The 26,274-nt window shown below is 41.4% G+C and overlaps 4 protein-coding genes across 4 annotated transcripts; 2 read left to right on the top strand and 2 right to left on the bottom strand.

Annotated features, from left to right (window-relative positions):
* Window positions 1-2,647: 2,647 nt before the first annotated feature.
* LOC129728734 (uncharacterized) lies at window positions 2,648-5,266 on the bottom strand. The gene has a single exon (XM_055687190.1). The coding sequence runs from the start codon at window positions 5,264-5,266 to the stop codon at window positions 2,648-2,650; it is 2,619 nt and encodes an 872-aa protein (XP_055543165.1).
* A 403-nt stretch (window positions 5,267-5,669) lies between these two features.
* On the bottom strand, window positions 5,670-6,833 carry LOC129728733 (uncharacterized). Its single transcript, XM_055687189.1, has one exon. The coding sequence runs from the start codon at window positions 6,831-6,833 to the stop codon at window positions 5,670-5,672; it is 1,164 nt and encodes a 387-aa protein (XP_055543164.1).
* Window positions 6,834-6,980: 147 nt separating this feature from the next.
* On the top strand, window positions 6,981-8,735 carry LOC129728731 (uncharacterized). The gene has a single exon (XM_055687187.1). It carries the CDS (start codon window positions 6,981-6,983, stop codon window positions 8,733-8,735), a length of 1,755 nt encoding a protein of 584 aa, XP_055543162.1.
* Window positions 8,736-10,000: 1,265 nt separating this feature from the next.
* LOC129728730 (uncharacterized) lies at window positions 10,001-11,755 on the top strand. Its single transcript, XM_055687186.1, has one exon. It carries the CDS (start codon window positions 10,001-10,003, stop codon window positions 11,753-11,755), a length of 1,755 nt encoding a protein of 584 aa, XP_055543161.1.
* Window positions 11,756-26,274: the final 14,519 nt, after the last annotated feature.

Here is a 26,274-nt window from a genome sequence, read left to right as displayed (position 1 = left end):
CAAACAGTAAAGGCCCCATGTTGCTACCTTGTGGAACTCCCGATGTATTCGTGAACTGCGATGAAACGCAAGAACCAATTTTCACACGTAGAATCCGGCCACATAAGTATGAGCTCAGCCATTCGATAAACTAACGTGATGCTCCTAGACGGGTAATTTTATGCAACAATATGCAATGGTCAATGCGATCAAAGGCAGCCTTCAAATCGGTGTAAATGACATCTATTTGAGCTCTTTGTTCCATATTTGAGATACACGTTGAAGTGAACTCCAATAGATTTGTACACACTTAGCGATTCGGTATAAATCCATGTTGCGTGGTAGATATGTAATTTTTAGTACAATGAAGCATGACATCGCTAACTAGAATCTCAAACAGTTTAGAGCCTGCCGAAAGACTAGTGATGCCACGATAGTTCCTGACATTTAGTCGGTCGCCAGATTTTAGTATTCGAAACATAAAAGACTGTTTCCACACTTCGGGAAATTTTCGTTGCTCAAACGATTTGTTAAAAATACAGCGCAGTGGATTTGCCAACACAGTGGCACATCGACTGATAATTATGCCATCGGGTCCCGGTGAATAAGAACGTTTAAGTTTCTTCGCTGCACTTAGTATCAAGTCGGTGGTAACTTCAAATGTGGTTAAATCAGTCGAACCGGCCGGGACGGCAGCCGCCGCAATTTCCGCATCGAAATTCGAGGCAACTCTGTCAGCAAACACGGAGGCGAAAAAATTTGCGAAGAGCTCACATGAGTCAGATTGTGAAGCAGAAACTGAATTATCCAGATAAACATTTACAGGTATCGAGGAGCATTTTCTTTTGGAGTTGACGAAGTTCCAAAAATTTCTGGGGTTTCTACGGAGGTCTGTCTGCACACGTAGGACGTACGATTTGTACAATTCACTATTAAGGCGACGGTATTCGTCGCTGGCGCTTTTGAAATTGCGTTTCGTTATCAGCGTTTTCAGACGACGATATTTTCGCTGTGCATTATTCCGAAATCGTTTCAGATCGCGCAACCGACGTGTGCACCACGCAGGGTTATTCGGTCGCTTCACTAACGGTACATTTACGTTTAACCACTGGATTATAACGTCGCAAAAATGTGCAGTCATATCGTCGACATCAGTGCATAGATATATAAAAGTCCAGTCGAAACCCAACAAGTAATCTTCGAGTGCGACGAAATCAATTTTGCGATAATTCAGTGATCGTGTTATACTCTCTGCGCTTACTAAAGCAGCGCTATTGGAACACAAGTTAGGTAGCTTGATTGTCAGGGGCGGATGGTGGCGGTCGACAGGGAGCAGAGGTGTGATACAACTATCCACAGTAAGTCGGTGCTCAGAAGAACAAAAAACCAGATCCAGCGTGCGATCGTTATGATTCCGTTGAAAGTTTTGCTGCTTTAGATTCAAAAAATCAGTACCATCTATCAGAGTCGCACTAGCCGCAGGTAGTTGATCGGAGGCTGGAAGAGAATCGGGCATCCACATGATACGCGGCTGATTGTAGTCGCCACAGACAAACACAATCTCATTTACAGTGCTCACCAATAGAGGAGATGTGTGCATCAATGACGTTGAAAAATTCTAAATTTCTAAAAACTTATGATAAGTATTCAACTGAATATTTGTCCAGCTGCCAAAAACATAGCATAGCAAACAAAAAGGCGATTTGTAAATACTTCCCTCAACTAGGTGCACTAATACATTCGTACGTAAAAAGGTCTATTGTCCTTTACACTAAACATTTGACTGCGAGGTCTGTGTATAATGAACGAATCGGAATGTAGCACCAAGGCTTTGCTTATTTTGCTAAGCATAGATTTCAGAATATTCTTACGAACATTCCTAGCACCAAATTGCTTCATTTGGTCAAACCGATGTTAGGATTTTTTTTTGTTCAATTGCTATCATAGCATGTTTAATTGGTCTCATATCATGTAAACACGTTTTGTTTTGTAACTTTTGCATGAACCATAGGATCAAACAAATGTCCGATGATGACCTAATGGCCTTCAAACCCTTCCAATTGCAGCCAAGGAAATCAAATCAATACATTCATTGCTGAGATAATCCAAATGTATTTTTCAAGATTGTTTTTGTACACTACGCATAATAGCATTCAATTGGTTACCTCCAAACTACTGCAATGTACTAGGCGTTTCCACAAGTTTTGCTTTGTTTTTTTTTTTTTCAACGTACCTTTGGAAATTATCATTTAATTTTAAGTATATTTTTGAATAGTAGCGGAGATCGACCGGAATAATTGTTACAGAGGTGGGATGGCTTTCTCGGTCTTGAAGAATTAAAACGACTAGATTTTGGTCAACCTGACGTTTCGACCTTTGGTCTAGGCCTTTATCAAAGGATACTATGGATAAAAATGACATAATTACATGTAGGTACTAACTAACAACACAAAGCTTTAAACTTACACACTAGTCTGCCGTTTTTTGTTTCTTAAACATTTAACACTGATTCTTGAAGGTTTCGCGTTAATTATTTGTCAATGCATAATTTGTCTTAACTTGGCTAATGTCTAATTAAAATCGGGAAAAAAAATCGGGAAAAAATATAGTTTGACTTGGCGGAAAACTAAAACTGTGTCGGGTTTTTCAAAATGGGGAGTGACATGCTTTATGGTTGATGTGATTGAGTATCTGTGGTGCTATAATCTGGGCTATTTGTTGGTCTGTTATTATTGAGAGTGATCTGTGATCTGCGAGAGGTGGTGTTTTGGTATGTGTGAAGAATGCCTGCGTAAGTGATGTTGAGGTTATCTACATCTGTTCTGAAGTTAACTGTGTTTGGTGTGTTCTGGATATGACACATTTCAAGTATTGGTAGATCAGAAGCTTTGTAACTGCGGTCTATTATTTTGGTTTTGCTGAGGTTGAATGTGTGTTCATGATCGATCATGTGTTGTGTGAGAGCTGTTCGTTGTTCGCTGGGCTGGTATGGGGTTGCAAGCAATTTGTTGACATTGGATTTGTGTCCACTGATTCTTGTCTTCAATTGATTTTTTGTCATCCCTATATATGATTTGGCACAATCGTTGCAGGGAATCGAATAGATAACATTGCTGTGTTGTAGTGGTTCTATTGGATCTGTCACTGGTCCTAACAGGTTTCTCGTTGTTTTGATGGTTTTTAATGCTATCTTAACTAGGGGATAGTCTTTTTTCAGGATGCTAATTAGAATGGAGCTGAGTGTCGGAATGTTGACCATGGTGCGGTAGGTAATTTCAGGAACGACGTTGTCTCCCGGTGTGCTGTTGGTGGTTGGTGTTGCAGGTGCAGTTATCGGTTGTTTGATGCTATTAGTGAGGCGGTTTATCAGAGCGGATGGATAGCTGTTGCGGCGGAGATGTTGAAAGATGATGTGTTTTTGTTGTGTTATGCTGCTGTTGGTGGTCAGACTGGTGACGCGATGAATGAAGTTAGTTGCGACGTTTATCTTCATTGCGAGTGGGTGAAACGAATGGTAATTGAGCAGACGTCCAGATGCTATTGGTTTCGAATACCATTCAGTGCTGAGTGTTTGATTGGCGGAGTGAATGATTTTCGTGTCCAGGTACGGTAGGCTTCCATTGGATTCTTCTTCCATCGTGAATTGTAGGTTAGGATGATACTCATTGAACTTGCAGAGAGTGTTTTGGGTTTCATGTTGTGGGAGAGCTAGTACCAGATCATCTACGTATTTTTTGAGGACTGGTGGAACGAAACTGAGTTTTTTAGTTGTATTGCATAAAAGGTCCTCCATCACCATGCCGGCAAGAATTGGCGATAAGGGGCTCCCCATGGCGGTACCCGTCTGTTGCAAATAAAATTTCCCTCTAAACTGGAAATTGCTACCTTTCAGGCAAAATTCGGTCATTTCCAGAAAAAGATCCAAATCTATGTGAGTGTTTTCGCTTATGCTGGGCCAACGGTCTTTGATGGTTTGTAATATGAGATCTTGGGGCACGTTTGTATACAATGAAACGACATCGAATGATGCGAGGACGTGATTTGGAGGAAGCGTGATCGTATTGATATATCTCGTGAACTCGAAGCTATCGGTTATGTTGTACTCGCTTGTGAATGCTTTCTGTAGTATGCTGGCAATGTATTTGGAAAGCGCGTATGTGGGGGCGGTGATGTTGGGGACAGCGGGGCGAAGCGGCAGGTCGGCTTTGTGAGCCTTTGGCTGACCGTATATACGAGGACAAATGGCTGTGTAGGTGCGAAGGCGGGCGGCGGTGGATGGGTCGACTATCTTTAAGTTGAGCAGTTTACTTACGAGGGAGTTGTTTTTCCGTTGAAGCGTTGCGGTGGGATCTTTGTTCGTATTTTTGTACGTCGGATTATCCAATAAATCTTGCATCTTCTGGTCGTATTCTGCAGTGTACATGACGACCATCCGTTTTCCTTTATCGGATTCTAGTACGCATACTTCTGGGTGTTCTTGAAGAAACTTTTTTGTGGTTTTGGCGGCGTTGCGGCAGAATTGGCTCAGTGGGTCTTTGTTATGTTGACATTTTGATCGAGACAGAAAGTTTTGTATTTTATTGACTGCCAAACTTCTATTCCGATCCTGCACTGCTTTCTCTTGAGACGTGCGCAGGATAGATTCCAGGTTAGCAATGACGTGGTACAGCGGAATCTGTTTGATGTCGTTGATAGGGAACGAAAACTTTGGACCCAGGCTCAGTAGTGTGGCCATGTCTGTTGGAATGGGGATCTGTGTGGCATTTAGTATGGCTTTTTCGTTGTAGGCGGGTAGTGCATCCGATAGTGCACTGGCTTTGATCATTAAGCGTTCGATCTTGGATTCAGTTTTTCTCCGCAGTTGCCTTATTTTAGACTCTGCAGATTGGGTTTGAGTTACAAAAAATCTGGAGGCGAAAGTATTGTCAGTATCACCGACTTCTATATTGATTTTGACGTTTTGCAGGTTTTTCTTGAGGATGCCTATTTTGTAAAAGGTGTGCTGGATTTCAATGTTCAAAATAGATTTTCTGAAACGTTCAACTATCCTTTGTAGTTTATGTGTGTACGGGCTACGCTCTTCGAGAAGTGGGTGTATGCATCTGGTAGGGTTTGCGATGTGTGCGGGAAAAACGCCAGTACGTCGACACTTATATAGGAAATCCTTGCGAACGACCATGTTGCAGAGTTTGGTGTTTTGCTGAGCATATTCTTTGAGTAGTATTACAGTTGCTTGCCCGTGATTGTGTTGTACTTGCTGGAAGAAACCTTGTTGTAAAGCAGCCATTTTGTAGATAGTAGCGGAGATCGATCGGAATAATTGTTACAGAGGTGGGATGGCTTTCTCGGTCTTGAAGAATTAAAACGACTAGATTTTGGTCAACCTGACGTTTCGACCTTTGGTTTAGGCCTTTATCAAAGGATACTATGGATAAAAATGACATAATTACATGTAGGTACTAACTAACAACACAAAGCTTTAAACTTACACACTAGTCTGCCGTATTTTGTTTCTTAAACATTTAACACTGATTCTTGAAGGCTTCGCGTTAATTATTTGTCAATGCATAATTTGTCTTAACTTGTCTAATGTCTAATTAATATCGGGAAAAAAATCGGGAAAAAATATAGTTTGACTTGGCGGAAAACTAAAACTGTATCGGGTTTTTCAAAATGGGGAGTGACATGCTTTATGGTTGATGTGTTTGAGTATCTGTGGTGCTATAATCTGGGCTATTTGTTGGTCTGTTATTATTGAGAGTGATCTGTGATCTGCGAGAGGTGGTGTTTTGGTATGTGTGAAGAATGCCTGCGTAAGTGGTGTTGAGGTTATCTACATCTGTTCTGAAGTTAACTGTGTTTGGTGTGTTCTGGATATGACACATTTCAAGTATTGGTAGATCAGAAGCTTTGTAACTGCGGTCTATTATTTTGGTTTTGCTGAGGTTGAATGTGTGTTCATGATCGATCATGTGTTGTGTGAGAGCTGTTCGTTGTTCGCTGGGCTGGTATGGGGATGCAAGCAATTTGTTGACATTGGATTTGTGTCCACTGATTCTTGTCTTCAATTGATTTTTTGTCATCCCTATATATGATTTGGCACAATCGTTGCAGGGAATCGAATAGATAACATTGCTGTGTTGTAGTGGTTCTATTGGATCTGTCACTGGTCCTAACAGATTTCTCGTTGTTTTGATGGTTTTTAATGCTATCTTAACTAGGGGATAGTCTTTTTTCAGGATGCTAATTAGAATGGAGCTGAGTGTCGGAATGTTGACCATGGTGCGGTAGGTAATTTCAGGAACGACGTTGTCTCCCGGTGTGCTGTTGGTGGTTGGTGTTGCAGGTGCAGTTATCGGTTGTTTGATGCTATTAGTGAGGTGGTTTATCAGAGCGGATGGATAGCTGTTGCGGCGGAGATGTTGAAAGATTATGTGTTTTTGTTGTGTTATGCTGCTGTTGGTGGTCAGACTGGTGACGCGATGAATGAAGTTAGTTGCGACGTTTATCTTCATTGCGAGTGGGTGAAACGAATGGTAATTGAGCAGACGTCCAGATGCTATTGGTTTCGAATACCATTCTGTGCTGAGTGTTTGATTGGCGGAGTGAATGATTTTCGTGTCCAGGTACGGTAGGCTTCCATTGGATTCTTCTTCCATCGTGAATTGTAGGTTAGGATGATACTCATTGAACTTGCAGAGAGTGTTTTGGGTTTCATGTTGTGGGAGAGCTAGTACCAGATCATCTACGTATTTTTTGAGGACTGGTGGAACGAAACTGAGTTTTTTAGTTGTATTGCATAAAAGGTCCTCCATCACCATGTCGGCAAGAATTGGCGATAAGGGGCTCCCCATGGCGGTACCCGTCTGTTGCAAATAAAATTTCCCTCTAAACTGGAAATTGCTACCTTTCAGGCAAAATTCGGTCATTTCCAGAAAAAGATCCAAATCTATGTGAGTTTTTTCGCTTATGCTGGGCCAACGGGAAAACGGATGGTCGGCATGTACACTGCAGAATACGACCAGAAGATGCAAGATTTATTGGATAATCCGACGTACAAAAATACGAACAAAGATCCCACCGCAACGCTTCAACGGAAAAACAACTCCCTCGTAAGTAAACTGCTCAACTTAAAGATAGTCGACCCATCCACCGCCGCCCGCCTTCGCACCTACACAGCCATTTGTCCTCGTATATACGGTCAGCCAAAGGCTCACAAAGCCGACCTGCCGCTTCGCCCCGCTGTCCCCAACATCACCGCCCCCACATACGCGCTTTCCAAATACATTGCCAGCATACTACAGAAAGCATTCACAAGCGAGTACAACATAACCGATAGCTTCGAGTTCACGAGATATATCAATACGATCACGCTTCCTCCGAATCACGTCCTCGTATCTTTCGATGTCGTTCCATTGTATACAAACGTGCCCCAAGATCTCATATTACAAACCATCAAAGACCGTTGGCCCAGCATAAGCGAAAACACTCACATAGATTTGGATCTTTTTCTGGAAATGACCGAATTTTGCCTGAAAGGTAGCAATTTCCAGTTTAGAGGGAAATTTTATTTGCAACAGACGGGTACCGCCATGGGGAGCCCCTTATCGCCAATTCTTGCCGACATGGTGATGGAGGACCTTTTATGCAATACAACTAAAAAACTCAGTTTCGTTCCACCAGTCCTCAAAAAATACGTAGATGATCTGGTACTAGCTCTCCCACAACATGAAACCCAAAACACTCTCTGCAAGTTCAATGAGTATCATCCTAACCTACAATTCACGATGGAAGAAGAATCCAATGGAAGCCTACCGTACCTGGACACGAAAATCATTCACTCCGCCAATCAAACACTCAGCACAGAATGGTATTCGAAACCAATAGCATCTGGACGTCTGCTCAATTACCATTCGTTTCACCCACTCGCAATGAAGATAAACGTCGCAACTAACTTCATTCATCGCGTCACCAGTCTGACCACCAACAGCAGCATAACACAACAAAAACACATCATCTTTCAACATCTCCGCCGCAACAGCTATCCATCCGCTCTGATAAACCGCCTCACAAATAGCATCAAACAACCGATAACTGCACCTGCAACACCAACCACCAACAGCACACCGGGAGACAACGTCGTTCCTGAAATTACCTACCGCACCATGGTCAACATTCCGACACTCAGCTCCATTCTAATTAGCATCCTGAAAAAAGACTATCCCCTAGTTAAGATAGCATTAAAAACCATCAAAACAACGAGAAACCTGTTAGGACCAATGGCAGATTCAATAGAACCACTACAACACAGCAATGTTATCTATTCGATTCCCTGCAACGATTGTGCCAAATCATATATAGGGATGACAAAAAATCAATTGAAGACAAGAATCAGTGGACACAAATCCAATGTCAACAAATTGCTTGCATCCCCATACCAGCCCAGCGAACAACGAACAGCTCTCACACAACACATGATCGATCATGAACACACATTCAACCTCAGCAAAACCAAAATAATAGACCGCAGTTACAAAGCTTCTGATCTACCAATACTTGAAATGTGTCATATCCAGAACACACCAAACACAGTTAACTTCAGAACAGATGTAGATAACCTCAACACCACTTACGCAGGCATTCTTCACACATACCAAAACACCACCTCTCGCAGATCACAGATCACTCTCAATAATAACAGACCAACAAATAGCCCAGATTATAGCACCACAGATACTCAATCACATCAACCATAAAGCATGTCACTCCCCATTTTGAAAAACCCGACACAGTTTTAGTTTTCAGCAAAGTCAAACTATATTTTTTCCCGATTTTTTTTTTCCCGATATTAATTAGACATTAGACAAGTTAAGACAAATTATGCATTGACAAATAATCAACGCGAAACCTTCAAGAATCAGTGTTAAATGTTTAAGAAACAAAAAACGGCAGACTAGTGTGTAAGTTTAAAGCTTTGTGTTGTTAGTTAGTACCTACATGTAATTATGTCATTTTTATCCATAGTATCCTTTGATAAAGGCCTAAACCAAAGGTCGAAACGTCAGGTTGACCAGTCTCTAGTCGTTTTAATTCTTCAAGACCGAGAAAGCCATCCCACCTCTGTAACAATTATTCCGGTCGATCTCCGCTACTATCTACAAAATGGCTGCTTTACAACAAGGTTTCTTCCAGCAAGTACAACACAATCACGGGCAAGCAACTGTAATACTACTCAAAGAATATGCTCAGCAAAACACCAAACTCTGCAACATGGTCGTTCGCAAGGATTTCCTAATTAAGTGTCGACGTACTGGCGTTTTTCCCGCACACATCGCAAACCCCATCAGATGCATACACCCACTTCTCGAAGAGCGTAGCCCGTACACACATAAACTACAAAGGATAGTTGAACGTTTCAGAAAATCTATTTTGAACATTGAAATCCAGCACACCTTTTACAAAATAGGCATCCTCAAGAAAAACCTGCAAAACGTCAAAATCAATATAGAAGTCGAAGATACTAACAATACTTTCGCCTCCAGATTTTTTGTAACTCAAACCCAATCTGCAGAGTCTAAAGAAAGGCAACTGCGGAGAAAAACTGAATCCAAGATCGAACGCTTAATGATCAAAGCCAGTGCACTATCGGATGCACTACCCGCCTACAACGAAAAAGGCATACTAAATGCCACACAGATCCCCATTCCAACAGACATGGCCACACTACTGAGCCTGGGTCCAAAGTTTTCGTTCCCTATCAACGACATCAAACAGATTCCGCTGCATCATTGCTAACCTGGAATCTATCCTGCGCACGTCTCAAGAGAAAGCATTGCAGGATCGGAATAGAAGTTTGGCAGTCAATAAAATACAAAACTTTCTGTCTCGATCAAAATGTCAACATAACAAAGACCCACTGAGCCAATTCTGCCGCAACGCCGCCAAAACCACAAAAAAGTTTCTTCAATAACACCCAGAAGTATGCGTACTAGAATCCGATAAAGGAAAACGGATGGTCGTCATGTACACTGCAGAATACGACCAGAAGATGCAAGATTTATTGGATAATCCGACGTACAAAAATACGAACAAAGATCCCACCGCAACGCTTCAACGGAAAAACAACTCCCTCGTAAGTAAACTGCTCAACTTAAAGATAGTCGACCCATCCACCGCCGCCCGCCTTCGCACCTACACAGCCATTTGTCCTCGTATATACGGTCAGCCAAAGGCTCACAAAGCCGACCTGCCGCTTCGCCCCGCTGTCCCCAACATCACCGCCCCCACATACGCGCTTTCCAAATACATTGCCAGCATACTACAGAAAGCATTCACAAGCGAGTACAACATAACCGATAGCTTCGAGTTCACGAGATATATCAATACGATCACGCTTCCTCCAAATCACGTCCTCGCATCATTCGATGTCGTTTCATTGTATACAAACGTGCCCCAAGATCTCATATTACAAACCATCAAAGACCGTTGGCCCAGCATAAGCGAAAACACTCACATAGATTTGGATCTTTTTCTGGAAATGACCGAATTTTGCCTGAAAGGTAGCAATTTCCAGTTTAGAGGGAAATTTTATTTGCAACAGACGGGTACCGCCATGGGGAGCCCCTTATCGCCAATTCTTGCCGACATGGTGATGGAGGACCTTTTATGCAATACAACTAAAAAACTCAGTTTCGTTCCACCAGTCCTCAAAAAATACGTAGATGATCTGGTACTAGCTCTCCCACAACATGAAACCCAAAACACTCTCTGCAAGTTCAATGAGTATCATCCTAACCTACAATTCACGATGGAAGAAGAATCCAATGGAAGCCTACCGTACCTGGACACGAAAATCATTCACTCCGCCAATCAAACACTCAGCACAGAATGGTATTCGAAACCAATAGCATCTGGACGTCTGCTCAATTACCATTCGTTTCACCCACTCGCAATGAAGATAAACGTCGCAACTAACTTCATTCATCGCGTCACCAGTCTGACCACCAACAGCAGCATAACACAACAAAAACACATCATCTTTCAACATCTCCGCCGCAACAGCTATCCATCCGCTCTGATAAACCGCCTCACTAATAGCATCAAACAACCGATAACTGCACCTGCAACACCAATTACCAACAGCACACCGGGAGACAACGTCGTTCCTGAAATTACCTACCGCACCATGGTCAACATTCCGACACTCAGCTCCATTCTAATTAGCATCCTGAAAAAAGACTATCCCCTAGTTAAGATAGCATTAAAAACCATCAAAACAACGAGAAATCTGTTAGGACCAGTGACAGATCCAATAGAACCACTACAACACAGCAATGTTATCTATTCGATTCCCTGCAACGATTGTGCCAAATCATATATAGGGATGACAAAAAATCAATTGAAGACAAGAATCAGTGGACACAAATCCAATGTCAACAAATTGCTTGCAACCCCATACCAGCCCAGCGAACAACGAACAGCTCTCACACAACACATGATCGATCATGAACACACATTCAACCTCAGCAAAACCAAAATAATAGACCGCAGTTACAAAGCTTCTGATCTACCAATACTTGAAATGTGTCATATCCAGAACACACCAAACACAGTTAACTTCAGAACAGATGTAGATAACCTCAACATCACTTACGCAGGCATTCTTCACACATACCAAAACACCACCTCTCGCAGATCACAGATCACTCTCAATAATAACAGACCAACAAATAGCCCAGATTATAGCACCACAGATACTCAATCACATCAACCATAAAGCATGTCACTCCCCATTTTGAAAAACCCGATACAGTTTTAGTTTTCCGCCAAGTCAAACTATATTTTTTCCCGATTTTTTTTCCCGATATTAATTAGACATTAGCCAAGTTAAGACAAATTATGCATTGACAAATAATTAACGCGAAACCTTCAAGAATCAGTGTTAAATGTTTAAGAAACAAAAAACGGCAGACTAGTGTGTAAGTTTAAAGCTTTGTGTTGTAAGTTAGTACCTACATGTAATTATGTCATTTTTATCCATAGTATCCTTTGATAAAGGCCTAGACCAAAGGTCGAAACGTCAGGTTGACCAAAATCTAGTCGTTTTAATTCTTCAAGACCGAGAAAGCCATCCCACCTCTGTATATTTTTGAATATAAATCTTCCCTCCAAATCCTAACAAACGCATCTAGCACCAAAAGGACTCAAATCAGTCAAACCGCTGAAAGAAAAAATCGGTTAGTTTATCAGTTCCTATATAAGCTGACCACGTTTCGTTACGTCATTTCTGAATGAACCTTCGGATCAAAACGATATTTTTTGTCAAATAACTAGACTTTAAGCTCTTTTAAACGCGACCAAGAACAATCGAATCGGTTCAGCCGATGCTGAGAAAATCGAGATATAATGGTCGTAAGAATGAAAATATACACACATACACACTAGGGTGGGACAAAAAATAAGTACTAGCTCCAATGCACTTTTCGTGTTCCTTATGGGTCCTGTAACAACTGTGTAACTTTTCAGATCGATCGGTGGAACCCCTGATTTGCGCCCGATTTTTAAAGTTTCCATACGATTTTATATGGGAAAATCCACTTTTTCAAAACTTATCCTCTAGAAATTTCCCGTTGGCTCCTAAAAATATACCAATACATGATATTTGTAGGAAATTTTCCTGGAAATAATTCTTCTGAAGACTGTAAGGCGCTACAAAATTTGTAGAAAAAGTTATTCACCTTAAACTGATCCAATGTCTGACGAACGGCTCAACATTGAATTTTTCCAGCAACACTGATGCAGCATGCTGCTGTTGCAAACTCAACAACGTGATGAGAAACAGTTTCGCGTAGAATTAAGCTTGAAAGCGTGATTTTTCGCTCATAGTATCTTCGGAGAAAATGCTTAGAATATCAATCCTTATATTTTGATAGTATTCGTTGTGTGATTCATACCCCTAAAAGTGAGAAATCAGCTCTCTAGACACCCCTACGCAGTGAAAAACATTTTCGTGTGGGATTAAGCTTGAAGGTATGATATTTTGCTCACGTTATCTTCATTATAGGAGAGCTTGCTTAAAATAATAATTATAAAGTTTTAATGTAGATTGATTACTTCCCCTAAAAGAGGGAAGTAAACTTTCTAAACACCCACCTCGTGTGACAACTTGGGTTCTGGTGCCAATTCAATAGATCATACCCTGGTGTCTTTCAGAAAGGAGTTTGGTAGATACATAGCTACAATTTGCGCAGATACATGGCCAGCAGGTCACTACGAACCAATGAGGTATACACAGGTGAGGAAGAAGTCTGTTCTAGTAGCGAAAGAAGGTAAACAGAAGCAAAAAAAAACTTAAGAAGGCAAAACAACTTGAGAATGCTAAAGTCTTAGTAAAGGCTGATAACATTCAGAAAAACTCTACACTTTCTAACTTTGTAACGAAGGCAACGAAACGATTTTTCGAAATCATGAAAATCTCAACGGACTTTTTTAAAGAAAAACCTGAGAAATGGCAATCAAATAAACAATATCTGGAAGCACAAGAACGCGTGAAGGCAATTGCAGTAGTGAATGATTTTGCAGAAAGGGCCGTGAAGCTTGTCAGCGACTACAACAACAAAATAACAAAAGACCCCGATCAACAGAATTATTTGCTACAAGTTGTCGAATCCCACAGACAACAAAAGCCTCTGAAATATTGAAAGGTGATAACCTTTTTTGTTGAATTTTTGTATATGTTTTAATCAATATAAATTGCAATAATTATCAGTAATAAAAAATTAAGTTGGAGCCAAAGATGTTTCCATTTTCGGGGAGCTAAAGAAAAACTTTGAAAACCTACCCTTTTCCAGTTGTTTCGGATCTTTCAGCGGCCCACCTTGGTGCCCGCTCAACCAACATCCCGCCCAAAGATCAATACTCTCTTTTTCTCTTTTTCAATAGACTTCATTTACCGTGGTTCGTAGTGACCTGCTAGCCATGTATCTGCACAAATTGTAGCTATGTATCTACCAAACTCTTTTCTGAAAGACACCAGAGTCACACGACGTGGGTGTTTAGAAAGTTTACTTCCCTCTTTTAGGGGGAGTAATCAATCTACATTAAAACTTAATAGTTAATATTTTAAGCAAGCTCTCCGATAATGAAGCTAACGTGAGCAAAATATCATACCTTCAAGCTTAATCCCACACGAAAATGTTTTTCACTACGTAGGGGTGTTTAGAAAGCTGATTTCTCACTTTTAGGGGTATGAATCACACAACGAATACTATTAAAATATAGGGATTGATATTCTAAGCATTTTCTCCGAAGATACTAAAAGCGAAAAATCACGCTTTCAAGCTTAATTCTACGCGAAACTGTTTCTCATCACGTTGTTGAGTTTGCAACAGCAGCATGCTGCAGCAGTGTTGCTGGAAAAATTCAATGTTGAGCCGTTCGTCAGACATTCGATCAGTTTAAGGTGAATAACTTTTTCTACAAATTTTGTAGCGCCTTACAGTCTTCAGAAGAATTATTCCCAGGAAAATTTGCTACAAATATCATGTATTGGTATATTTTTAGGAGCCAACTGAAAATTTCTAGAGGATAAGTTTTGAAAAAGTGGATTTTCTCATATAAAATCATATGGAAACTTTAAAAATCGGGCGCAAATCAGGGGTTCCACCGATCGATCTGAAAAGTTACACAGTTGTTACAGGACCCATAAGGAACACGAAAAGTGCATTGGAGCGAAAAAATTACACCAACGCTTTTTTCCCATACAACTGTGTCCCAGTCTAATACACACATACTTCCGCAAACATACATACCTCATTCGATTTTCGATACAGGATTATTTGGTACCTATAGCTTCAAGTATGTATGCACTCAATGAAAAAAATAAGTTTGGGTTGTTTCTTGTCCAAAACAAATTAAAATGTTGTATGTGTGGAAAACCACACACCAGGGTAAACAACGTAAGTTTTTTTAGGATGCAATGAAGGTTAAAAGGTGCAGAGAGTCATTTTGAATTAAAAAGCTTTTGATGGTAAACATTCTAAAGGCATTGGTTTTCGAGTTATTTCTAACTTAAGCTCGAAAAATTATAATTATTTAGGAAAATACACGTTTTTCTTAATTTGTCCATGGTTCTCCAGCAAAAACCATACGTTCATTGGAATGCTTGATTAAAAATATACAATTCATTCTTTGACAACAAAACGATTAAGCGAACGGTTCTCAAGAAAAGAGTTAAATGTTCTCAGTGATATAAATATATATAAGAATCAAATATTTATTTTCGAGTTTTATTATCTTAGGAACACATTTTTCATGACATAGATACTTTACAGAACTAGTTTCACCTTATATTTTATATACATCATAAATAAATGATTCGTCATCTTTTGGAAACAGCTTCGTTTGTATCTTATTTTCTGAAATCGGAACAAAAAAGTCATACTTTTGTGTGGCAGCTATTATTATAGATTTTTTGAAAATATTGCTCCATTCTGTTTTTCCTTGTTCATATTCTTCATATGATACCCAACTAAATGACATTTTTGGTGAATTTTTATTATTTTTCTGATTAGACCAATCATACAATTCTTTTGCGCTTGTAATGGGATGTTCATGTTCTTTAGCTAAACATGCATTTCTTGCCATTCGTTTTAATATGCCACCAATTGCATCGCATGGGCCTTTACCATGAGAACTCGCAAAAAATGCCACTCTGCATCGACGTTATATTTTGTTTTGAACTTGCAAAGACTTGCAAAGTTTTTTTCTATTTTTATATTGTGAGGCAGCTCCATCAGACATTAATATCGCTTTTTTCAACTCTATTGTTGTTTTCAAAAAACTCATTAATTTGGCAATGAACACCTGAACCGCAACAATATCATGATGGAGTACTTCCGATATTATTATGAAGCTGATATTCTTAAGTGTTCCAGATTCTGAATAGTAAACAACGAAGGGATGAATGGTGGCTTGACTATCATTCCAATAATTACACGAATCACAAATTGATAAAGACGTATTCAATTTTTTTTTTGCAAAAACGTTTTCGTTTAATTTGCGTAAGCTTGATGAGCACCGATGATCAGGAAAGGGTTTACAGCATTTGGGCTTGGTGTATTCCATTTTCACTTTATTCATCTTCACAAAATGCAAACTGTTACTAACACATCTGGTGTAGTGCAATCGATTTATATACGAAAACAGATATTATAGGTAACCCAGTAGTTATTGGTTGCGTACTTTACAAACAGTTATTATTAGTAAACAAGTAGGTAGTGTTGCACGACAAACATATTTTTTAAAAAACATTCGGCAAGGGGGAACGTGTAGGGAGGCTAAGGTTTAGCGCTTGAGTTATTTATCCAATCGTTTTGTTGTCAAAGAATGAATTGTATATTTTTGTTCAAGCATTCCAATGAACGTATGGTTTTTGCTGGAGAACCATGGACAAATTAAGAAAAACGTGTATTTTCCGAAATATTAATAATTTTTCGAGCTTAAATTAAAAATAACTCGAAAACCGATGCATTTAGAATGTTTACTACCAAGAGCTTTTTGATTCAAAATGACTCTCTGCATCTTTTAAAATCATCAGAATACAAACATTTTGAAAAATGTTTAAATTAGAATTAAAAAAAAAAAATATTCTACCATAAAAAGAATTATTTTTCATTTCTCCATCCTGGACGTATCAACGTCAAGCTTCTTTAAAAAAAAATTAAAAAGAAATCAACTCTTTTTTTTTAGATAGAAATTTAATGTTTATTTTTAATTTTTTTTGGTTAAAAAAAGCTTTTTTTGTACAGTGTATATTTTTTCATGGTGCATTTTTAATTCCCTACAACTCATTCTCAGACAGTTTTTCTATATAACCAACGGTTTCTGGGCTACAATGCTTCGAATAAAACCTAAGCCAAAAGGAATACACCCTTTTAGAATGTAACTCATGGGTGTAAAAAATCTCTCCACCTGTGAAAAATGCTCAGTTTGCTAAGCCAAATACGTGTGCAAAGTTTCATTCAAATCGAAAATGGTCGATATTCGACCATAGGTCATTTGGCGCGATCTTGCTCAATGGTCACATGGTCCGTTCTGACGGCCGCTAGGTGTGTTTTTTTATTACAATTATTTTCGGGTTTCCATGCAACTATATACATATTCGTTTTCATATGATATGCCTTTTTACTTCGGCACGTAAAATTCAATCAAGTACAATGGTGCTACATATCGTTTCTACATAAATTAACAATATCGGACATGACATTTCTTCATATAAAGTTAACAACACGTTCAATCGCCTGGTGCGTTGCTTTTCGATGGTATCCGCTGCCTGGCTGTCGTCTTCAAGCGCCGGGTTATAGGGGGTTTGAAACGAGAGGGTGCGTCTGGTAGTAGAGGTTCTCATCGGTTGGTTGTGGTGTCATCCTCGCGAACTCATCCTTAAGGCTTCAACGGGTTATTTACAATAGTTCAGTGGTTGCCAGTGCACTTTAATTAAGGCTGCAGTTCATCTGGTTGTTTTACGATTTTTCAGAGTTTGTTGTTGAACCTTAATGTTGGGTTAGACGTGTCCTTTTGACATAGATCGGCTGTATTTTTGTTTGGCTTATGGTATTGTTACGCGCCGTGTGGCGAAATGATTTGCGATTGCCACTGGCTCTGTTGCATAATGCAGTCACTTGGTTTAGCATCCTTAACCGCCTGCGCGGGGTGTCCAATTACCCGCTAACATATGTGCGCACATTTTCAAATCGTAGTGCGGAGAGAACATTGTTGATTAAACAAGAGCAAAATTTTATAGCGTCATTTTGCTTGTTTGGCTTTGACTTCGAATCCTCGAATTTGTAGAAGTCAATAACTCTCAATGAGTAATATATACTTAAAACAAATTATTAATCCCTTCGCTGCGTGGTTTGATGTATTCGTCTTCGCGCTGAAGTCTCGATTCTGGCTCGACCATGAGCCGCATTGATTGAGTTCTGTTGTACATCTGGCCTCTTCAGGGGTCGAAAACTGGATGCTGCTCGTCTCCTCTTGGTAATATCGTTTGGCTTTACCTCCATCTCGACCATAGACACCCGCCGTTCAACTCCCCTCGCAATCCGTCTGCTTTCCTTTTCGCGCTGTACTGGGCATCATGGTATGCCCCATCTCAGCATCCGTTGTAATCACCTCGGTCGTCTTCGATGTTTGGGAACTCGTCTCGTTGTCAATTCTTAGATGCTAGCTGCCCTACTTAGCCAGTGGTGCATTCATTTTTTTGCCATTATTTCATCAATTCTTTTTTTGTTTTGTTACTTTTTCCACTTGCTGTTTAAAATTACTGTTCACTCGCACATACTATTATCTACCCTACGCTTCTGCTTACAATCTAGGCCTGTATTTTTCTACTTTTCGGATGACATAATCTGGTTTATCTTCCTCTACTAAGACGTACAATGGACGTCTTAGTAGAGGAAGATAAACCAGATTATGTCATCCGAAAAGTAGAAAAATACAGGCCTAGATTGTAAGCAGAAGCGTAGGGTAGATAATAGAATGTGCGAGTGAATAAGATGATGTACGTCGTACATCATTTCTTTTATCCGATTTTTCAAACATGACATTTCAAATGTGCACTGTTTACTAATTTGTTTTTTCATCATACATTCTCTAACTTTGGTATTCAATGTTTTTTTTTGTTTTACATTAAAAATCATTTCCACACGTATCAATCCATTTATCTGTATTAGGCTTTTTTTTCCGCGTTAAAATATTAGTTAAACTTGTCTTGTGGCGCATTATTAACTTTTTTTTTAGCAAATTTTCTCCAAAGAACTTTCTTCAATTTTATTAAGTAGTTTAAATGCTTTGCTTTGGTTGCATATTTTTGACGTGGGACGACGTCTTTCTTCACTATACTAAGGTACATTCTGTGAAAACTGGATTGAACATGTAACGTTTTTGGTTGGCGGAATGGAAGATTTTAGATGCTAATAGCGCTCAAACAAATGTTCCGATTTCAATAGTTAATATACCATTGAAAAGCTAAAATAAAACAGATTCGTATAACATGATGATTTTAGTTACCATTTTCTTATTACTCCGTAAAAATCGCGGAAAAGTTTGAAGGTCGAATATCCACATACATTTTTCATACGATTGATATATTTCCCTAACGCAGACTTCAAAAACATAGACGAAATGATTTCACGCATTCAGTCATTGGCTAGCAATGCCAGCCAATTGGCATCGCATTCATCACCCAACGTAAGCGACGAAGAAAGAAAGCAGAGATGCTTCCACGTGATTGGTTCTTCCCCCTATCACCAAAGTTCCCCACACTGAGTGACACTATAAAAGGATATTCCAGGTTGAGAGAAGATCATTCTTTGGTCGACCATCAAGGCGAGCAGTTCGGCTTCCCTTCGATCTGAGTTGGACCCCACCAGTGGTAATCTGATTCAGATATCGTTGTTGGAATACAACCCGAAATTGGACGTGAACGGCACACCATTGGAAGCCGTTGGAAGGGACCATTGGAAGACTTAGAAGCCGTTTGGGTGCTGCCGATAGTGTAGGTATAGTGTGTCGTATATCAAGCGTGTGTGTCTGAGTAGCGTGTGGGTGTGTGAATAGCGTGTGTGTATGTATTTGTGTGTGTAAGTGTGTATGTGTGGGTGCGTCTGTGTGTGTGCGTGTTTCTGTGTCTGTGTGTGCGTGTGTGTGTTTTCTGTGTGTTTTCGTGTGCGTGTGTCTGTGTGTGTTCGTGTGAGTGTGTCTGTGTATGTGTATCTGTGTGTATGTGTGTGTGTGTACTGGGTGTATGTGTGTGTGTGTGTATCTGTGTGTATGTGTGTGTGTGTATCTGTGTGTATGTATGTGTGTATCTGTGTGTATGTGTGTGTGTATCTGTGTGTATGTATGTGTGTATCTGTGTGTATGTGTGTGTTTTTTTTTTTTTTTTTTTAAAGGTGGCGGGGAAATCTGCAAACAGACACCTGAGAAGAGAACTCAGGGTGTGGGGATGAGACTAGGGGAGAGATGCTGGGGTAGTTACACTCGCAGACACCTACTGATCCCTGTCCCGACCCACTAAAACCCCTCCAGTCTCCAGCCCTGGTCTTCCCGGAACGACGGTTAAGTATTACGTCGGGGAGTGGCTTTTGTGCGTGATGCACCCTCTTTACTCTTATAACCTCCTAGCTAACTACCTGGAGACTGGTAATTAGCTACCACTGGCGTGTTGGTGGTTGACCCGCCACACACGTTGCAGCTCCAGAACAATCTGAGAGGTGGCCGCACAGACCGCGTTCCAGATGTCCGGGTCGTCGCACATCCTCCGGACTAGATTGTCCGGAGTAGTGCCAGGCCCGCTCACAGCCATCATGTTGCTCCTCGCTCTTGCGAAACGGGGGCATACGAAGAAGACATGCTCAGCAGTCTCCTCCTCCTCCACGCACTCGGGACACATGGGGGACACCGCGTGTCCGAACCTGTGCAGATATTGCCTGAAACAACCATGGCCTGACAGGATTTGTGTCAGGTGGAAGTTCACTTCACCATGTCGTCTCCCGACCCAGCCGGATATCTCCGGTATGAAACGGTGCGTCCATCTGCCCTTTGTGGAGTTGGACCATTCCCGCTGCCAGCGGAGCATCGAGAATGACCTTCTGGTACCTCGTATGCCCCTTGTGTCACGTTGGTCGAAACACTCTCTGTCCTCCTTGATGGCGATGCTGATAGGCATCATGCCGGACAAGACACAGATTGCATCGTATGACACCGTACGATACGCACTCGCAACTCTCAGGCACATGAGCCTGTAGGTACTTTCCAGTTTACCACGGTAACTGTTAGTACCTAGCGCTCTGGACCACACTGGCCCACCATACCTAAGTATGGACGAAACCACGCTGGCAAGAAGTCTTCGCTTGCTGCCATAAACCGCTGAGCTATTGGACATCATACGAGATAGTGCTGCAATAGCCGATGAGGCCCTCTTACAGGCATAGTCGACGTGACTCCCGAACGTGAGCTTGTCGTCCACCATAACCCCCAAGAGCTTCAGGGATCGCTTCGAGGTGATGGTGCAGTCTCCGACTCTGACCACCGCCTGTTGCTCCGATTTACGGTTGTTCACAACCGTGACCTCCGTCTTATGATGCGCGAGCTCCAGTTTCCTGGAGCGCATCCAGTCCTCGACCTTGCGTATACAGTGCGCGGCCGTCAACTCGACCTCCTCGATAGACTCGCCGTAAACCTCCAGCGTTATGTCGTCTGCAAAGCCGACGATCACAACCCCTACAGGGAACTTGAGTTTCAACACTCCGTCATACATGACATTCCACAACACCGGGCCCTAGATAGAACCTTGCGGAACTCCTGCGGTAATTGGGACGCACTTCTGACCCTCCTCCGTGTCGTAAACAAGTACTCGATTCTGGAAATAATTTTCCAGAATCTTGTACAGCGACACCGGTACATGGATGCTCCTGAGCGCGAGCGCTATGGAGTCCCAACTGGCACTATTGAACGCATTCTTCACGTCGAGCGTGACGATTGCGCAGTAGCGTATTCCCCTTATCTTGCGCTGGATTGCTACCTCCGCCGTCTTGATGACGGAAGAGATTGCGTCCAGCGTGGACCTGCCCTTCCGGAAGCCGAACTGGTTACTTGCCAGACCGTGTACACCCTCCGTGTACCTCACCAGTCTGTTGAGGATGATCCTCTCAAGCACCTTGCCCGCGGTGTCCAGCAGGCAGATAGGCCTATATGCCGATGGGTCCCCTGGCGGTTTCCCAGCCTTCGGCAATAAGACCAGTCTCTGCCGCTTCCACCTGTCCGGAAAGAGACAGTCATCCAGGCACCTCTGCATGACTGCCCTGAACAGCCAGGGGGCCGTTTTTATCGCCAGCCTGATCGCCAGGTTAGGGATACCATCCGGTCCCGGTGCCTTGCTCACCTTTAGGGATTTGGCGATCACGATGAGTTCCTCATTCGTAACCCTTGCCTCCTCCCCTGCCTCGACACGGCTGTCGTCGCTCACGGATTGGATGCTCGGCAGGTTGGCCGACCATCTCTGGTCTATGTCTGAGATACTGGAACGTCGGACGTGAGACTCGACTGCCGGAGGCCAAGGACTTGGCTCGTGGCGTGGAAAGAGTCCCTCGATGATACGCTCCAGCATCGCTGGTGATCGCTCTGCAGGCGCCAGCGCGCCTTTAGTCTTGGCCATTACGATCCTGTAGGCGTCACCCCACGGATTTGTATTGGCACTCGCACATAGCCTATCGAAGCAGGCCCTCTTGCTGGCCTTTATCGCACTCTTTAGCATCGATCTTGCCGAACTGAATGCTGCGCGGCGCTCTGTCCTCTCTTCTTCGTTTCGCGCACGCTGCATCCTCCGTCTTGCACGGAGGCACGCACTGCGAAGGTCGGCTATCGCGTCCGTCCACCAGTAAACCGGTGGCTTTCCATTCCTAGGTTGGCGAGTCCTAGGCATGGTGGCGTCGCACGCCCGCGATAGCATAGCAACTAGTTGGTCAGCAGTCGGGCGGAGCCAACTGCCCCCCTCGCGCTCCCTTCTCATTGCCTCTTCGAATACCTCGGCATCAAAGTGCGATGTCTTCCACCCGCGAACGGTCGGAGTGTTGGCTCTACCCGTCGCTTGCCGCCTCTCGTTGTTGTTGTGTATGTGTGTGGGTATCTGTGTGTATGTATGTGTGTGTATCTGTGTGTATGTATGTGTGTGTGTGTTTGTGTGTATGTATGTATGTGTTTGTATGTGTGTGTCACTGTGTGTGTGTAAGTAGCGTGGGTGTGTCTGATTAGCGTGTGCGTGTGAGTAGTGTGTGCGTGTGAGTCGTGTATGTGTGTGAATAGTGTGTGTGTGTGAGAGAAATATGTGTGTGTGAGTAGTGTGTGTGTGTGAGTAGTGTGTGTATGAGTAGTGTGTGTGTGAGTAGTGTGTGTGTGAGTAGTGTTTGTGTGTATAGCGTGTGTGTGTATTACGTGTATGTGTGCATAACATGTGTGCGCAAAAATGCATTTATCCGAGGTAAATATATTTATGACATAATACTTATATAGGCAACAAGTTAATTATTTTTCTTAGTACTTATATTGGTATTTCCATGATAGCGACCATAATATTATGCTAGTGATTTTCAGCACTGAGCTTGTTTTGCTAATTGCCAATGTTTTGCTGTTAATCAATTCAGCAACAAATAACTTTTTCTTGCGATTTTTTGAGAGCACGGGGTATGTGAAGAAGTTTTTGAAGTTTAAGCAAGAAGTGATGAGAAATTACATGGGACTGTTATGCAAACAAAGTACATTTTATGTCTCCTCTCTTTTCTTCCTATGCTGCATCGGTTATCGATGCTGATGATGCTTCCACATAGCACTGTTAGTTGCACATAGGCTCCACCTCTTGCGCTTTTTCGGTTATTTACAAGTTGAATAAGAGTAACGGATGCGAATTATTACAATCTTTGAATGCTGCATTGAGAGTTGCATTTGCTCCCTTACAACAATGTGTGCTGCATGGGTATGTAGGTATTGGTATTTGTATGCTGTGATTTATAACAGGGGTATGGTGTTTTTTTGTGAAATGTTCATGGATTATTGTGTATGGTATGTGTTCGTTTGGTGTGTGTTATATACTATGGCTATGACAGAATTAAATTTTCACACCCACCATAGTCCTACGGCAAGTCTACTTTGTGCACTCAAGCACATACCCTTTAACTTTATTTCATCTCATTGCTTTTTCTCGTTAAATATCTTCTTTCATTTGCTTAAAACTTTTCCGATCTACATAAAATGAGTCTGTTTCGACATAATAGATTATTCTTTCATCCATTTACCTTTGTTTCATCATGTTTTTTCGAACAAACCGCATCGGTTCAATGTTTTTTTTTCCTGTGTCAGGTATTCTCTGTCCGTTTCATAAATAAATCTTTTCATTGGCCAAACCGCGTTGATTAAATATTCATCGTTTTCTTCTGTTTTCATATACAATGTTCGTCTGATACCTGGCGTCTTCTTAACACCTCATATCATTTTTTATTTGCACTTAAAATGTCTCGTCACTTTCTCGTCTGTTTCATTCTTTGATCTTTTGAATCTCTTTTTATTATGTAATCTTTCAATTATTGAATCGTCTCTTATTCTGCGTCATACTTACACACTACTTACTCTTCTCCTTAGTATGCAGTTGCCTGCGTTATCCTCTCCCCCGCCCGTCGGATGGAATGGTGCGACTACCCGCTTTAGTGATTCCTGAAAGATAAGAGGGTTAGGAAATAAAAGACAAATCTCGCACACTCACTCATTCTGGGTTAATTACTCCCTTGTTTACTCTTTCAGTCAGCATTCACCTCAGCCATTCCGGGTTAATTACTCCCGATGTATCCAGTCACCCAACCTTCACTAATGAAAGAATAGTTGGAATCCCTTGAAGTTACTAGTCTTTTCGTCTGGGAAGTTCGACCCGCTCCTTCAAAGCCTTGCATAGTTCTAATCATCATGTCTCATTGTTTTGCTTTCTTCAAGCATTACTTCATCCTTGGGAGGTCTTCTGCATCTTATTTATTTTTCCCATATTTACATTCGCGTCTTACGTAAAAGAGTGTTGTCTTAATTTTCTCGCATTTATCCCAATTACAACTCTCTAGGTCATTTATATCGTTTAAATTCTTTAATGTTTCCTAACTGTGCCCCTTGGCTTTTTTCATTATTCACCACCCGGTTAGGTAGTTCAATAAATTCTCCATATTTCTATTCCCGGTGACTTTTTATTATTCATTCAATTTGTTTATATCTTATTCTTACAATTTTGGTATCCCTCTTAATTCTTTCTACTCAAAGGATGAAATTTAGTTCGGCGACTTTTTCTATTTTCTGCACTTCAATAAAACCAATTATCTTTTTCGGCGACTTTTCGTTTTTTTTTCACGCCTATGTATACAGGTATTTTCATATTTTCCTTTCATAAATAATTTTTGCCTCGAGTTTACTTATTGAGCTCATCTGTCTTTCGTGACAGGATTTTGTGTTTAAATTACTCTTGTGAAACAGTAGTCCTTCCCTGTTGGCATTCTCCTTGGCCAACAATCCCCGATTTGATTGCGTTCCTTCGCGTTTCCTCTGAATTACTTAAAAATACAGCCTGTCACGCTGAGGTGCTCAGGCGCTTGCGCTGTCTTAACTTATAACGTCCAATACCGTATTCGAATAAACATACTCTGCCGTCAACTCAAATTCATATAATTAACCATAATAACGTTTAAGTCTGTTATTGTAAACTTTTTCTGAACGGTTTCCGTTCTTGATTACTGTGGTCATTTCACTTTGGAATTCCACTACTTAATAAGGTCCTCTCCACATTCGCTTCTCTGCTATCGTTGAGAAAGTAAGCATTCTTTCAACGTTCCGTTAGCATTTTGCTCGTTCGATAATACAATACCCGCTTTGTGTTCAGACGGTGCGCGTATAGCTTGTGTTTTTCTGTGCCGGTGCGGACAATAATCGTTCAGCAGCCAAAGCAAGGATTTCGTGCATTGTGTACATACGGTATACGTACTGTATGAGTTTTCGGTCCCGGTGCAGTGACAATAGAACACGTATCAGCAGACGGAGTAGATCCCCCCGCGTCGCCGGGCGCCGGCTACCCATTAGCGGCGACGAATTTTGCAGCCGCCGTTGGATTATTGTTTGTTTTGCCAAGACGATATCATCACCCTGTCGCAGGTGTATTTTTTTGAAGTAGAATACTTCTCTCAGGAAGTTTGGCTACAAAGAGATGTGAAATGAAAATCTAAAACCGAAAAAAGTGAAGAATATGTCCAATTTCAAATGCTAATAAATCGGGTAGTATTCCATGGATTTCCTTCGCTCTTGCAGCAATAGATTGGAAAATCTTCTAAGATTCTTCCCAAAAGAAGATGATTGTAATTTTATCATTCACACTATTGTACTATTGAAAATAGTCAAGCCTTGTTAAAACGAAAAATTCGACCTCTGATTGGTTGTTATATGATTACTTCCCAAGCACGGTCGACAGAATCATATACCTTGCAATTGAAAACATGCTATTTGGCCTATATAAGAGCCTGTTTCAGCCGAAGCCGCTCATAATAGTTCTAGACAGCGACAACAGCAGTCGTCCGCCCTTAGCAGCAGCACTAACAGTGCAGTGGATACCAGCGATGGCGGAAAGCGGCCACAGCTGTGGCGTAGCAATGGATAGCGCACTAGTTGTAGCAGATTCCAGCAACGATAGCAGCTGGGCCAGCTGATGCAGAGACA

Source organism: Wyeomyia smithii, chromosome 3, assembly GCF_029784165.1.
Source record: "Wyeomyia smithii strain HCP4-BCI-WySm-NY-G18 chromosome 3, ASM2978416v1, whole genome shotgun sequence".
Lineage (NCBI taxonomy): Eukaryota > Metazoa > Arthropoda > Insecta > Diptera > Culicidae > Wyeomyia > Wyeomyia smithii.
Note: the sequence above shows the minus strand (reverse complement) of the source record. Positions and strands in the feature narration are given on the sequence as shown.